Genomic DNA, 15,397 nt, shown 5'->3' with positions numbered 1-15,397 from the left:
TCCATCACACCCGGAGTCCAAGACCTCCTGTGACCTGGGCTCCCCTCCACCTCTCCTCCACATTCAGGGCAAAGGTGCTCACTGGCCACGGTGATGTTGACATCCTGTCGCCGCTGACCAGCCAGGTTGGCTGCGTGGCAGGTGTAGACACCAGCATCACTCTCAGTAGTACTGGCAAACACCAGCTCATGGCCCTTCTGGTAGACCCTGCCGTGGGTGGGTAGCCGGACACCAGCATGTTCCCACCACACACTGGGCTCCGGCAGACCTTTGGGGGGCACACAGGCCACATGCTCCTTGCTGCCAGCTGTGAACACCCGCGGCTCAAATAGTGGCATGTCTTCAATCTCTGCAGGGATGTAAGCAGGAAGGGAACAGCCCGATTACTGTGGGTCTCAGGATACATGATGTTCTCCCACAGCAAGCCTAGGCTTTTTCCAACCACAAACCCTCCCATGTAACCTTCTGTATCTCCTTTTCCTACCCCCAGCATCGTCTTCCTCCCTCTTCCCTCCAAGCTGCTTTCTGAGTGGAAACAGGAACCTATGTGCCAACAAGGTCAAAGGCAGCCCCCAATTCATTATCCCAAACGAAGGGACCCACCTGCCAGGTGAAGCGTGGCCTCCAGGATGACGGGTGGGCCCCTCTGCCCCTGGCCGATGCAGCGGTAGACCCCTGCATTGCGTGGCCGGACGTGGGTCAGCAGCAGGGACCCATTGACAAACACTGTGGCTCTGCGAAGGTGTGGGGGACTGCGGAGGGGAGAGAGTGCTATTTGGAAGAAGTGGCCCATAGGCCTCCTGCTAGAGGGGAATGAGATGGAACCCTATCCTGCAAAGGTCGGAGATGTAGGAACGAATTGGCCAGGAACGGGGCAGAGAAAAGGAAGCTGACACTCTGCTTTGGTGTGCGTGTGTGCGTGTGTTTGTGTGTGTGTGTGTGTGCATACGTATGCACGTGTTGGTGTACCTGTGTAGGTGTGTGCTCCAACTAACTACAAAAGACTCAGCTTCGAGAGCAATCAGGCAAACAGCTACAAGTGAGAGACAGGGAATAATCAGCACTGTGCAACTGTCAAGACAGAGGGGCCACCTACCCACAAGGCCAAGCTGAGAAGGCACCCAGCTCTAGGGGTCAGAATCCCCTGGGCCATACCAGATGAACTACTGATGATGTCCTCAGGGCTGAAGCCAGGTGGGATTCACGCCTCTAGCCTACAAGCCACACCCCCAGGAACCATGGTCATGCCTGACACCCCAAAGGTACCCTCTGCTCTCCTAGAGCCTGGGCAAGGAGGGAAGTCCCTGTAGAGTGGCTGGAACCTTCTAGCACCTTCTGGAGGTGTTTGCTTCCTCCAAAAACTGTGTGTGTATGTGTCTGTGTATGTGTGTGTAATGTATCTTTGCTATCCTGGACCTTAACCTACGTCCCATGTCCCTCCCATCCCTGGGTCTCTACCCATCTCCACCATCCCAGAAGACCCACGTAGCCAAGAGAGGAGTGGGTAAAGAAGTAAAGCCACCGCTAGCTCAGAGTGCCTTTGTGCAAACTGGAAAAAGATCCCCTACCCCAGACTCTTCCCTTTGTTAAGACTATTTTGTTAACAGTAAAATACTCTACTGCCATCTGCTGGAAATTTGAAGTAATACATGTAGAAATCCATGATATCTGTGATATGAATCGTACCCCCTTCCGGAGAACACACATGTGCAGTACACAACCAATACCACTATACTGGATGGCTCCCTTACCGATAGATGCCTTACCGACTGCGGTTAGTGATGGGAGTCTCATCCTCAAAGACCCACTGCAGGCTTGGTGGTGGCTGGGCTGAGAACTGGCAGTGGAACATGGCCTCCTCGTTCCTTGCCACTACCATGTCCTGGGGTGCCAGCACCACCCTGGCAAAGCTTTCATCTGCAGCAGGGAGGATGGGGGCATGAACAGGCAGGGTGTTCATCTGGGGCAGGGGGAAGTATGGGGGAAGGAACAGGCAGGCCCCTCCCATCCACCCTCACCTCCCGCCTCCCCACCCCAGGCTCACCAGCAATGCTCAAGGTAAAGTTCTGGCTGCTGCAGGCCTGGCCAAAGGCATTGTGGGCGCAGCAGGAGTAGAGGCCACTATGCTCAGGGCCAGCCGGCCGGAGAGTCAGGTTCCGCTCCTTGCTGCTGACTGTGTGGTTGCTCTGACCATCAGAGAGGGGGGTCCCATCTCGGAACCACTGGTAGGCAGGCCTGTGGGGCAGAAAGGGTCAGCAGCAGAGGGGAGGGGTACTCAGTGGCCAGTGGCGAGGGTATGGAATCAGAGGGTCAGGGCTAGGCCCCTCAGTTTACAAATGGAGAAACTGAGGCCTGAGGAGAGGAAGTGACTTGCATAAGGGCACAGAATTCAGGGAGAATCAGACTGAGATTCTAGATCTCTCGCATCCCAGAATCCAGAGATGGATCACTCCACACACCACGTGGGCCTCCTCAGGTCCCCAGGGCTGGCGTGGGCAGCAGCTGGGGAGGACTGAAGAGCACTGTGGTGGTGCAGGGAGGGGTCACAGGATGAAATGAGGCCCATCTGCACGGTCTAGGACTTGGGGAGAAGTCCCTACCTGCCTGGAATAACCCCTCCCTCCCCACCCTCCTTGGCTCCTTACCGAGGGTGTCCATCAATGTGACAACGAAGGGTGACCTGGGTCTGTGGCTGGATCTCAGCTTCTGAGGCTGGATGCTTCAGGACCACAGGACCTGCCTCAATCCCTACAGCAGAGGCCACGGTTGCAGTGAGGGTGGAGCAGAGCAAGGGCGGGAAGGAGGGAAAGGAGGACAAGCAGGAAACCATGGAACCTTGAGGCTCCAGAGCCAACAGGCATGGGGACACCTCACGGAGCTGAGGCTGGGGCTACTGGTAGCAGGTATCAAGCACCCGCTCGGTCCCTGGCAAGTTGAGCCTGCCACTTGGCCAAAGCCTTGACCGCCCTTTCCATTCGTGAAAGCATCTGGCGGATAAATGGGCCCAAGACCTCAAGGAAAAATATTTTTTGAAAAAAGGAAACTTTTCACTTCCTCTTATCCACACAGGCAGAAAGAGCCAGTGACAACTACATTCTGCCTGCCCCATTCAACTGGCAACGGGAGAAGCCGAGGCAAAGGAGGGGTCCCCCGGGCTCAGAAGTTGAGGGTCTGCCAGGGGGACTGGGCACAGCCCTCTAGTTCTCACATTTGATGTTGAAGGAGGCGTTGGTACTGCGAGCTTCCTCTCCAGTGATGTCATCCCGAGCCACGCACTGGAAGCTGCCGGAGTCCTGTAGCCGGTCCACAGCTGCAAAGCTCAGGCTGCTGCCTTGGGCGAAACGCCGCTCCGTGTCCTGGACAGGGGCTCCGTCGAGCAGCCAGTACACGTGCACCGGGCCTGGGGCCTCGACTTCGCAGCGGAGCAGCGCCCGGCGCCCCTGCAGCGCATCCTGGGAGGACGGCTCCTTGATGAAGACGATGGCTGCCTGGGCACCTGCAGATGAGGACATGGGACAGGCAGGGTCAAGAAGAGCTGCAGCCTCTGACCTAGCACAGGACGGGAGGAGGAGGAAAGGGGCTGTGTATAGAGGAGGTGTCCAATGATTGCAGGTGTGAAGGATCATGATGCCGTAATTGCCAAGTGTCCACTGAGGAACTTTTAAACTGTGCGGGGTGCTCTGCCAGATACAAAGACACAGTACCCTCTCCTCAAGAGGCCCCAAGCCTGGAGGGGCACACAGAGCAACCCTAGAGGACACAGTTACGGTCATGGAAATGTCAAATGAATGTTGTGGGCAGTCAGTGCCTCCAGAGCACAGAAGAACGGACCCCGGAGGGCTGGGTGGCGGCTGACCACGCAGAAAGGCTTCCTGCAGGAAGAGGGCCTGGACCTGCAGGGCTGGACCACAGCAGGTCTTGATGCCAGGGTGAGGGGCAGGGACACCGCAGGCACCTCTCCCCGCCATCCACAATCGGGAGGTTGAGCAAAGTTAAACCACGACCCAAAGAGCATCCTGGAAAGACCACCTGCACTCACACACCGCCGAGGGTGCCTGCACCAGAGGTGGCCACAGGTCGGCAAAGCTCTGAATTCCACCCACGGATGCTGTGCAGCCCAGCGCTCCCCAGGGCCTTCTTTGAGAGAACCCACCCCATCACCAGAGGAGCCAACATTCCCTAGAAACCTGGGCTACTGTGAAAGATGGGTCAGGGTCACCCGTATGTCTTCCCTTCTATTCCTGAGAATCCACCTGTGGTCAAAATCAGCTTCCCTGTGCTCAGCCAAAAGGTGAGCCGAGTGGTTCCAGGTTTTTAACTGAAGTCCTTTCCCCTTCTGCACTGCTACAGTTCAGCTCTGGCCGGGGCCAGGGGGCCACCCATGGACAAGGAGGTCCCTAGAACCACAGCCAGTGGGGACAAAGGGAAGGTAAGAAGCCTGCGCTGAGCAGCAGACGGGTTAGGGAGGTGGAGGGCAGGGCCAGGCAGGTGGGTGACATGGTTACGGCAGCAGCAGGAGTAACACACTGGGCTTTGTTCCTGCCCACGTGGGTGCCTTGGAGCCGCTGGGCCTTGAACACGGAATAGGCGGTGCCCCCCCTCCGTCCCCTGCCCCCGGCCCCTTCTTTCCCCTCCCTGCTCCAGAAGAAACAGGCCACCTGGGATTGCTACGTAAAGAAGCAGGCTCTGCCTCCGGCCAAACTGGGCCAGGCAAAGGCAGGAAGAAACTAACAGGGTTCTCCCCGTCCCCTCCCAGACCACTGGAGACTAACCTTTCTTATTTCTCCCCCTCCTCTCCCTGGAGACTAATCTTGACCCAAAGAGCACGCTTCCAAGTCCCTAGAGGTGGGGTTCAGTGCTTTAGGGCATGATAATTGGTGTCCTCGTAAAGTCGGTATCAAGACAAGTCCAGGATCCCCCAGGGCTGGGTCCACATGAGGGGCTGCCTCTGGTGCTGGTCCATCTTGCAACATTCTCCGAGGCACCAGCCTGCATCTCCCAACACAACACACAGTCACGGAGCCACTTAGCACAAAGCACCCCCATTATTACTTCCTAATGGGGCACTGTTGGTTCTCTGGGTGGGACAATTCTCCATCCTGCTGGGCTATCCCACCCACCATTCTAGTTAACAAATCTGCCCTCCAGGCACTGCTGAGCACCCCCAGCACTGTGACAATCCAAACACACCCCTACACATCTCCAAGTGCTACACAGGGGTGTGGCCCTGCCCCTGCTGGGCATAATGGCACAACCGCTCTGTGGTACAGATGGGGAAACCCAGGTCCAGGTATATGAAGGGATTTGCCCAAGATCAGACAGCTCATGTGTGGCAGAGCCAAAAAAGCCAACTCCAACTCCAACTCCACACTCTGCCCAGCCCCACCGAGGGATGTGGAAAAAGCCCCGGAAGTATCTATCCTACGATGGGAGTCACGTTCCCCACGATCACAGCCAGGTAGTGAGGTAGACACACCTCTTGCAGACAATACCAGGCATATAAAGGCACACAGCAAACACTGGCTGAGCTGACGAAACCTCAAAGGAAGTATGAGGTAAGAGCTGGAGTATGGGACTGGGCGCGGTGGCTCATGCCTATAAACCTAGCACTCTGGGAGGCTGATGGGGGAGGATCGCTTGAGGTCAGGAGTTTGAGACCAGCCAGAGCAAGAGTGAGATTTCAGTCACTACAAAAAACAGAAAAATTAGCCAGACATGGTGGTTCATGCCTGTAGTCCCAGCTACTCAGGAAGCTGAGGCAGGAGGATTGCTTAAGCCCAGGAGTTTGAGGTTGCTGTGAGCTATGATGATGCCACGGCACTCTAGCCCAGGCGACAGAGCAAGACTCTGTCTCAAAAAAAAAAAAAAAAAAAAAAAAAAAGAACTGGCATATGGGATACTTCCTGAGCACTTCTCATGACACAAATGGGCAGATTCAGACTGATACCCTAGTGGGTCTCTGCAAACGTGACTCACCAAATCTCAGAAACCTCAACCCAGAACCCCAGGATGCTCATCAAAGACCAAAGAAAGATTAGCTGCCCTCAGAGCGTGGGCAAACCCCCGCTTCCCCACTCAGCTTCTGCAGACAGGGTGGGGAGCCAGGAGTGGCACCCATGCAGAGGAGAGCTAAGGGGGTGGACTCAGGCTGGTTGGGCTCAAATCCTGCCTGTCACACTCCGTGTGTCCGACCTTGGGCAAGTACTGCAGACTGTGCCTCAGCTTCCTCTGCTTCTCACGAGGTTGTCACGCATTGTAAACATGGTAACGCATGTGAAGTGCTTTGGATGGAGCTCACCTTCAGTCAACGGCAGCTACCATTAGTGTTCTCACGATCACCCTTCCTGCTCAAGGACTCAAATTCTAAGATTAGAAGGCTCCCCCTTCACCAAGACCCAGGACGACTCCCAGACCCTGGACAGGGAAGGAGCTGCCACAGCAGAGAAGTCTGAAGGGAATAATCAGATGGTGGGTGGGATGGAGGGAAAGGGGCCCTGGGGTGGCAGGAACCACAGACCACCTGCCACAGAAACCCGAGCTGGGAGAAGAGACAGCATGACTCAGAGGGACCCCAGCTCTGCCCCAGCCACCCCCACCTCAGCCTCCAGCACCCCCTCCTGGGGCTGGGTTGCTCCATGGCTGTGGTGAGAGACGCTGCATTCCCAGACTGCCACTCAGAGCCCCCTGCACCCCCACGACAGGGCCTGGGAAACATCAAAGCCAGCCCCGAGGGGGCCTCTGCCCTGACGTCAGCTCACAGCAGGTCCTGGTTAGTGCTTGGCTGGGGCAAACTTTAGATGTTTCCAAAGGCAGAGAGAGCAGCTACCAGGCCTGCTCCGAGCCCCTGGCCACGAGGCTCCTCACTCGGGATGTGGCCCAGTGCTGTGGCACCCATGTTTGCTCAGGGGACAGCCTGGGATGTGCCCAGTCTGGCCTCCTGCATGGCTTGCAGGAGGAGATGCTGGTCTGTTGTTCTGTGTCAGGAGAAAGGGGCAGGGGACTCAGAGGCAGAGCGACGAAACCCTGGCAGAAATGTCAGTCTCCAAGAAAGGAGGGGCTGGAACGTGAGGGACTTTCTACTTCAGCTGTACCAGAAGCTTTGCCGATACCAACAACAGGAAATGGAGGACAGAAATGACAGGCAAGGACGAAGGCTTATGGGGACCAAGGTGATACAGTCACCAGCACATTCCTGTCCCCTCTCCCAGACCTGAGGATGCCTCCAGGGCTGTGGACTGGGAAAGGCCTTCTCTGGTGGCACATTGATCCTGGGCTTCTCAGAACTGCCCCCTCCTCAGAGTCCGGCTCCACCACACATCACCCCCGCCACACCCATGTCCCCATGGAGACACATGGCCGCGTGCCCCTCAAGGCAGCCCACTCCATGCAGCAGCTTTGTCCCTGCTGCTCCAAAGCGATGCCACCTTAGTGCAGCCTCTCTGCTCCCTTCTCCTTGCCATGAATGGGGACACCAGCCCTACCAGGCTGTGTGAGGGCTAAGTGGGTTCACGGACACAAAGCCCACACACGGCACCAAGCACACAGAGGGCGCTGCTTCCCAGGTGGGAGCCTGCCCCCTGGGCACGGCGGGCCAAGAAGCCCCTCGGCAACGATAGGCAGGCAGAGCCATCTGCCCACACCAGGCGCCAACCCCAACAAAGCTGGAGCTGCGAATGCCCAATAAGGACATTTCTCAAGCCATTTCCTTGGCTCCCTCACAGCCATCTATATGCAGACACTCACTCGTGCCTGCGCCTCCAGCCCCAGCCCCTGGAGAAAGGGCCGTGTGGGCAGCAGCCCAACTCTCGCACACCCTCCAGCCCCCGCCCCCTGCAAGCATCTGGTCTGGTGCCCACCCTCCTTGCTGCTCTCTGGGCTCCAGGCCCAGCCAACCCATGTGTGTATATGTGTGCCTGCGTGCACATACATATGTGTAAACACAATTGTTATGGAGAGCAGAGAGCGGCAGGAAGTTTTTCCTAAGTATTCCTGCTCTAAGTAATTTCAGCTGCTTCAGCCCAAGTACCCCTCTCATCTGAGCCACTCAACTACCCCATTTCTCAGGGGCTAGTCCTGCTGGTCTAGGAAAAACACTGCCAGGACCTGTAAGGCCCCAAAACCTGCCAAACCCCACCGGTTGATTCTATCAACCTCCTCTCCCTCTTATTAAAGAAAATTCCATCCTTCCAACAGATGCTCAGGATCAGCCTGAGACACCAAGACTCCGGCCGAGTGAGGAACTTAATGCTACAAGGCAAAAAGTCCTCCAGGAGTGTGCTCCAGAAAGGGACGGGGCTTTTGCATAGTGGCATGTAACTGTGTGACTGGCAAGGTCAACCAGCCATGCCTATGTGGCTGACTCTTCCACACCAGGACAACACTGAAGACTCAGTCACTGGCTCCACGGCCTGGGTCCCTGTGGGGAACATCCTGAATTGAAAGTGGGCCCTAGAGCTCAGACCAAGGTGACTCATGTCGGAACACACACAGATGCCCAAGGGAGAGGTGTGCCAACTTCCCAGTCTGGGGCAACAGCACCAGGGTCCAGGCCAGGAGAAGCACCCCTCAACCCGAGAAGCACAAATGCTCCAGGTAAGGAGTAGACCCCAAGCTCCCTGACCTACAGAGGACAGCCCTCCTCACAAGTCCCCACCACCTGGAAACTCTAAGGGGACCAAGTGAGAGGCGCCACAGCGCCTCTGAAGCCACTGAACAGCCTGCCCAATCCTCCGCCCCAGGGGGCCAGCACACTGTGCTGCAGACCCTCAGCCCTTGAGGATTTGACTGGAACACTTTCGACTGCTTGAGCCCTTCCAGAGGTCCATGGCTCATAGCCATCGGTAATTTTGTGAGGAACGAATCTCAACCGCTGCAGGAATAAGTCACTTGGATGAACAGTAAGGCCAGTCATTTCCCAGCTCACCCAAGTTGGCAGAAACACAAAATGCTGCAGGAGTATTTGTGAATCTGGGGATTTGGAATGTCCCTCTTAACCACCACCAGTATACTACATGGTTTTAGCACAAGCAACCCACACTGTTTGATGATGAGGCCAAAACGTAAGGATTCAGGGGTTGCTGAAAATGGACCACAGCAGACCACGAGACCTAGCAAGCTGCACAGCACAAAGTTCCAACCCCCTTCTGTCTTCCCAGGGTCTACAAAAGACCCCACCTTCACCAACAGGAGCCTGCAGCCCTCCAAAGTCCATCCCAGCCCTTGCTCTTAGCAGGGCAGGAGGCAGCAGAGCCAGGGACCTTGCTGAGTTCCCCTGTCCTGGGATTTAACCATCAATATCCCACATCCAGACTGGAGAAACAGAACAAGATCACCAGGGACTGAAGCAGAAACAGCCCAGCAGGCCAGCTTTCACCTTAGGCAAAAACCACAACTCAGACCTGCCCATCCCACTCCTGGGAGGCCCAGAAGGGGCAGATCAACCTCTAACAGCAGGAGTAGGGCCAGCAATGGGCCAGTTGTGTCCAGCATTATGTGGTAGCCAAGCATGGAGGGACAAAAACACCAGTTGTAGATGTGGCTTTAGGTGCTCCCCAGCCAAAGGCCACACCGTCAGCCTCTGGAACCTGCCTGTCTTCTACCAGGGCTGGAAGGGTTCTATCCAGTACACACCTCTCACCCTTAGTGACCCTTAAAAGGCTGTGGTGTCTCTAAGGAAGCAGCAATGAATGAAATACTCAGCCGGGGGGAGGTGGTGTCATCAGGTAGAAGGAACAGGGGCAGGGAAAGGAACCTGGGTTCTAGTTCTAATACATCCACTAGCAAGTAGTGCAGTCACAGACACAGAGACGCACTCCCAGAACGCACCCCCCACAGCCTCCAGCGCCCATTTGCCACATGGAGGGCCAGGCCCTGGAGGGATTAAAAGTGACTTTCCAAACAGCAGGTGTGTGGGGTCCGAGGCAGCTGGGAGCTGCAAACAGGGATCCAGCATCATTCTGACGAGCCACTTCCATGGGTCAGTCCCATGCAGCTGCCTCAAATCTGCTTCTGCCTTCTAATGCCCCCGCTGTCCCGGCCACATGCTTGCACGGAAAGCTAGACGCTTTCAACACCCCAATACTCCCGCCTCTCACCGGGGTCTATATCCCCCAGGCTAGACTGTAAGCTCTGAGGGGAGGGCAGGCATTTGCCCAGTATGATGCTTCAGTCCCCCTTGTGGTGCCTGGGCCACACAGTCATACCCCTTGAGTGTCTGTGCGGGAATGAAGTCACTCCAGTGTCTACCTGACCCGAAACCTTGCCCTACATCTAGCTTGATTTATCTTGGTCAACTTAATTTCCACCTCTGGGCCTCAGTTTTCTCACCTGGAAAATGGCAGCCTTGAACCCAATTTTATTGATTCTTTCTCAGCCCACAGGCCCTTATGATACTCAAATAAAATTTTACGTTTTAAGTACAGACACACACAAGTCTGCCTATTTTTCTGGGAAGTTAAAAAAAAGCCCAGAAGTTTAAGGAACTGGGGACCCCAGGATTAGAATGTCCTTGGACTAAGGAGATCCCTTCCTAAGGTGAATGCCAGGAAGGGGGCCTGGAACAGAATTGCTAGGGGGAGCCACAAGTTCTCTGCACCCTCCGTGCCTGGGGACAGATCCGTTCTTAGCCCAAATTGGGGTGGGGGGTGGGGTGGGGGGGAGACAGCAGCCAGCTGTCTCCAGAGGACGTCAGTGAGGAGCCTGAGGAAATAATATACATGCCAGGGAAGGTGACAGGGCTGCTGGACTGGAAGACTGGGAATCCAGCTACGAGCCCCAGGAAGACCTCAGTGGTGCTCGGCCAGTGATCGCAGGGACCCAGAGAAGACAAGCCCAGCCCCTCACTACCCAGAGAAGATGGAAAGGGACTTGTTGTGGGCTCCACAGCCATTCACAGGAGGGGCCCAGACCGAGGGTGCTTCCAGGTCTCTGACTCCCAGGTCAGAGGTAAGGGGCTCTGGGACATGCAGGATCCTTCAGAGTCCATGGAAAAAAGAGTGCCAGGGTGGAGCCTGGGAGTCAGCTTCCCCTTGTCCCTCCTGCGGAGGCAGGGAGCAAATGAAATGACAGGCAAGGTACCACTACCTTGGACCACTTGGACCAAGCCTTAGTCTGACGATTCATTTTCAAGACTGGCTCAGAAAACTCTACGACACTCCATTTTATGAGCTCTTTGTACCCATCTCTGCCTCCCACTTGGGAGGCTAATAATCCAAAGAGATGAGCACAGCCCACAGATCTAACCAGAGTGGCCACAGCCAAATTCCCTGCAGCAGGGAGGGCCTATTGTACTCCCCACCCTTTACCCTGCCTACACCCCAATACTGCTGAACACCTGGGGGCAGGGAGGGGTCTTGGGGTGGCCTCAACTCCATTCAATAAGGAAAATCCTCCAATGGCTTCTAAAGAAGTTAAAATGCCCCTAAATCTACTCTGTCCTCTATGGTAGCCACTAGCCACTAGCCACATGGGGCTATTTAAATTTAACTTAGGCCAGGCACAGTGGCTCATGTCTGTAATCCTAGCACTCTGGGAGGCCAAAGTGGGAGGATCGCTTGAGGTCAGGAGTTTGAGACCAGCCTGAACAAGAGTGAGACTCTATCTCTACAAAAATTTAAAAAATTACCCAGGCATTGTGGCATGGGCCTGTGGTCCCAGCTACTTGGGAGGCTAAGGCAGGAGGATTTCTTAAGCTCAGGAGTTCAAGGCTGCAATGAGCTGTGATGAGGCCACTGTACCACTGTAACCTGGACAATAGAGCTAGACCCTGTCTCAAAAAAAATAAATAAATAAAAATAAATTTAACTTAATTAAAATGAAAATTCATTTCCTCGATTGCACTGGCCACATATCATGTGCTCAGGAGCCACACGTGGCCGGTGGCCACAGTACTGACTGGCGTAGATAGTGGAACAGTTCCACCCTCAAGAAAGCTCCACTGGGCAGCACTGCCCTAGCTCTCCGACTACCCGCTGCTTGCCGGGCCTCGCGCATGGATGCATTTCTAATCCAAAGAACCCTCAACGCCAGTCAGCCTCACTTTATAGACAAAAGGATACTGGAGTCAAGGATATCCTAGTAAATGGCAGGGTCAGGAATTGCCCCTGGACCTGTGTGGCTGCAAGTCTGCGTTCTTTCCATGCCACGCTGGCTGTTTCTCATTTCATTCACTGATTCCCTTTTATCCACATCCCCCACAACCATTCTACTGTGTTTAACGTAAATCCTTTTGTTTGTGCTCTTGCACAAAGAGATTACAGGTATTTTTCATTCATGGGAATGGTCTTGCAATATATCTCACCCGCTTTGTACTTCTTTCCACTCAGCACTACGTTTTGAGGCTCCTCCTTCTACATCCCGCTATTCTCCCCGATAGATGAATGTACTGTTGGGTTTTGGGGGAGAAGCAGCATATGAGTTCCTTTGAAATGAGTAAGTGGCTGAACAGAGCTATCCATAGTTTGAAAATCAGTCTTTAAATCTATGCCCTCCTCTCTGCGTGCCCCCGAAACCCTGCTCTGGCCTCCATCGCTGCACATACCCGCTCAACTCCCCCGTTTCCCACTGCTCTGGTGTCCTCAGAGCCTGGTCTCTCTCACTCACACACACACACCCCACCTTCTCCTGTTCCCCTTAGTCCTCTCCCCAAGCCCAAAAAGTCACTAGAGGCTGGACCTCAGCTGGTTTCAAAGGCATAGGAAAAAGTCAGTCTCATACTTTTCTACTTAGAAGTGCTCTGCAAACCACTTCCCGGAGCAGACAAGAGCGGGGAATGTGAGGAAATCACTTTGCTATGTTGTGATGTGGAAAGCACGAGCCTCGCAGAGCCTGCGGCGGCAGGCTGCATTTGCCACACACCCTGGGACACGCGGCAATGTTTAGCACATGTGCAGGAGGTGAACGTGCCCCTCAGCAGTCTGGCCGTCCCCTCCTCACGAGGCAGGGCCCAGGAGGCAGAGCCACAGACCCTCTCCCAAGGGCCCCCTCCCACAGCCGTCCTTTCCTGCGGAGCAGAGCGTCTCCACCTGTCTGTCCAACAGCTGCTTCCGGAAACCTGCCCTTCTCCCCAGGGAGGAGTCTTAGAAAGGGTTGCTCTGTCCGGGTCTTTAAGGCCAGGCTTTAGGCCCAACCTGGCACACAGAGGGAAGACTCCAGACTGAGGGAGGAGGCAGGAAGGTGCCTGGAAGAGCCACGGGACTGAAGAGGCAGGGGTGCACTCCTGGACCCAGGCTGGAGGAGGGGGGCCATGGGGGCAGGATTCTGCACAGTGCCCACTGCCTCCTTCAGAGGATAGATCCACTCCTGCGGTACCAGAGAGCCACCTCTGCTACCAGCACGGCTGGGAAAATGTTGACTACGACAACGCACAGGAGAGGAGGGGAAAATGCCTTGCAGCAGTTAACTGAAGCCATGATCGCTGCTCAAGTATTGCTCAGAGGTAACAGAGTCTGGCCCAGTGCTGCTAAGTGAGGCCGGGGAGGGGTGGGGTCTGGGGTCAGTGGCCTGGGTTAAGTGGACAGAGGAGCAAGTAGTGGAAGGCAGGCCAGCTGCTCAGCTGGAGTCAAACCATCAGATGATTTTCCCAAATACTTACTGGACTCCTTATAAACCCCATTTTACTACTTAAAATATAAACTCTCTCATCAGGCAAAAACTAATTTTATTCTTTTATTTAATCTCGTAACTGGATTACTAACGATTTGTTCCTTTATTTTTAAGGAAAATAGCCAAAAAAGAGTCATACTTTTAAAAAATCAGCTGTTTAGAAAAAGCAGGCTAGCTAAAGATAGCAAAACAAGTATTTCAATCTCCAAATCAATAACAACAGATAAAAAAATACAAACCAATGAATAAAGGACAGAAATAAGTCCTTGTAATTTATTTTTAAAAGCACCAAAATCTTGCAAACTCATCACCAGATGCCTAAAGCCTAAGGATAACCTACTTTGAGGGAAAACATTATAAAACATAAAGGATACACAAAAGGCCGAAGAAGAAAGAGCTCTTAAGAGGAGCTGATGCAATAACTGAACTGAATAGCCAAAAAAATGACAAAGACCTAAAGTTTATTTCATGCCTACTCCGTCGATCTCTAAGTCAGGGTCTGGGAGGCACCAAGATCTGGCTTCACTTAAGTCTGGAACTGGCTGTGCCTCCATTCCAGAGGGTGCCTCTTGCAGACCTCCAAAGTCATGCACACAGAGAGACGGGGGAGATGGGGAGAGGAGATGAGGGGACCAGGGAAAGGTGGGGGGTGGGGAGAGAGAGAGAGAGATTGACTAAGAGAGAAAGAGACAATGTGAGACCCCAGACCCTGACAGAGGGAGAAGGTGAGAAATCCATAGGCAGAGAGACAAGGACAGAGACAAACTGAGAGACAAAGACTGAATAACATGAGTCACAGGGAGACACAGAGAAAAGGACAAGACAGACAAAGAGCACACACATGTGCACATACACGCGTGTAAGCACAGAGCCCCACATTTACCCCAGCTGCCCCTGGCAGGTCTGCCCTGTGCCTCTAGTAGGGGGGCCCTGCCCACCCCTCCTATCACCCCGACCAGGACTGTCCAGGGTAACACTAGACACAAAAGGTTACAGCTTGTCTGTAGGTGGGAGGCTGGAGGGAGCGAGAGGGGAGGGGAGGAGGCTCTATATATACACCAGATTCAGATCATTTATAATGGACAGCCCTCAAATTAGAGGCTCCTGGTAAATAATTCACCAGGAAGAGTACAGTACCTTCTTCCCTGGGCTCATCCATTATTCACCAAGATAAATGTGCCGTATTGTTATACTTCCTGACATCTAAAATGGTCTGAGCCATTAGGCCAGGAGTAAGACGACAGCAGGGCAATATCCTCCCAACTTTTCCAGAACCCCTGACCCAGCAATCTTGCTACTTTTGGAGCTTAAGTCTGCTGCTCCTTAAGCAAGGGCAAAGCACTCAGCTTCCAGGAAGAGCCAGGCCTGGACTCACACTGTGAGATCCCAAGGACAGGCCCACACTCAGGCCAGCCCTCAAGAGCCTAGTGCCAGACAGACACAACCGTATCGGCAAAGGCCTGAGTAAAACCCCTGTGTCCACCAGACTCTGGAGGTTTTGGCCCTCTCAAAGGGAAAAGGAAAACACCTGTTTGTATCTGTCTAAGGGAAATACTGTTCCTAAACAGTTCAAAGAGTTTGATTTTGATGCCAAATGAATGCCAGCTATCAAATGCACAAAGACCTGCATCCTAGACTTGGCTCTCAGCAAGTCATCCTGTTCTTTAGGCCTCAGTTTCCCCATATGTAAAACAGGCTAGTAACACCTGCTCTGTATCGCGCAGCTCCGCACCCTCCCTTCGATGAAATGTCTTTGGGAAGTTTAAAGAACTACACAGCTTTTAAGGTCCAAGCA

General features: G+C 54.2%; 1 protein-coding gene across 4 annotated transcripts in view; it reads right to left on the bottom strand.

Annotated features, from left to right (window-relative positions):
* PTK7 (protein tyrosine kinase 7 (inactive)) overlaps positions 1-15,397 on the bottom strand; it is a 59,258-nt gene that overhangs the window by 21,103 nt on the left and 22,758 nt on the right. For all 4 annotated transcript variants that reach the window (XM_069489044.1, XM_069489043.1, XM_069489045.1 and 1 more), the window contains exons 2-7: positions 3,209-3,496; positions 2,646-2,748; positions 2,045-2,235; positions 1,767-1,917; positions 604-752; positions 83-349 (exon numbers count right to left, since the gene is read on the bottom strand). In XM_069489044.1, coding sequence (XP_069345145.1) covers positions 83-349; positions 604-752; positions 1,767-1,917; positions 2,045-2,235; positions 2,646-2,748; positions 3,209-3,496 — 1,149 coding nt within the window. The remainder of the gene's footprint in view (positions 1-82; positions 350-603; positions 753-1,766; positions 1,918-2,044; positions 2,236-2,645; positions 2,749-3,208; positions 3,497-15,397) is intronic.

This window comes from Eulemur rufifrons, chromosome 15 (assembly GCF_041146395.1).
Source record: "Eulemur rufifrons isolate Redbay chromosome 15, OSU_ERuf_1, whole genome shotgun sequence".
Lineage (NCBI taxonomy): Eukaryota > Metazoa > Chordata > Mammalia > Primates > Lemuridae > Eulemur > Eulemur rufifrons.
The sequence above is the reverse complement of the archived record's forward strand: the minus strand, read 5'-3'. Positions and strand labels throughout refer to the sequence as shown.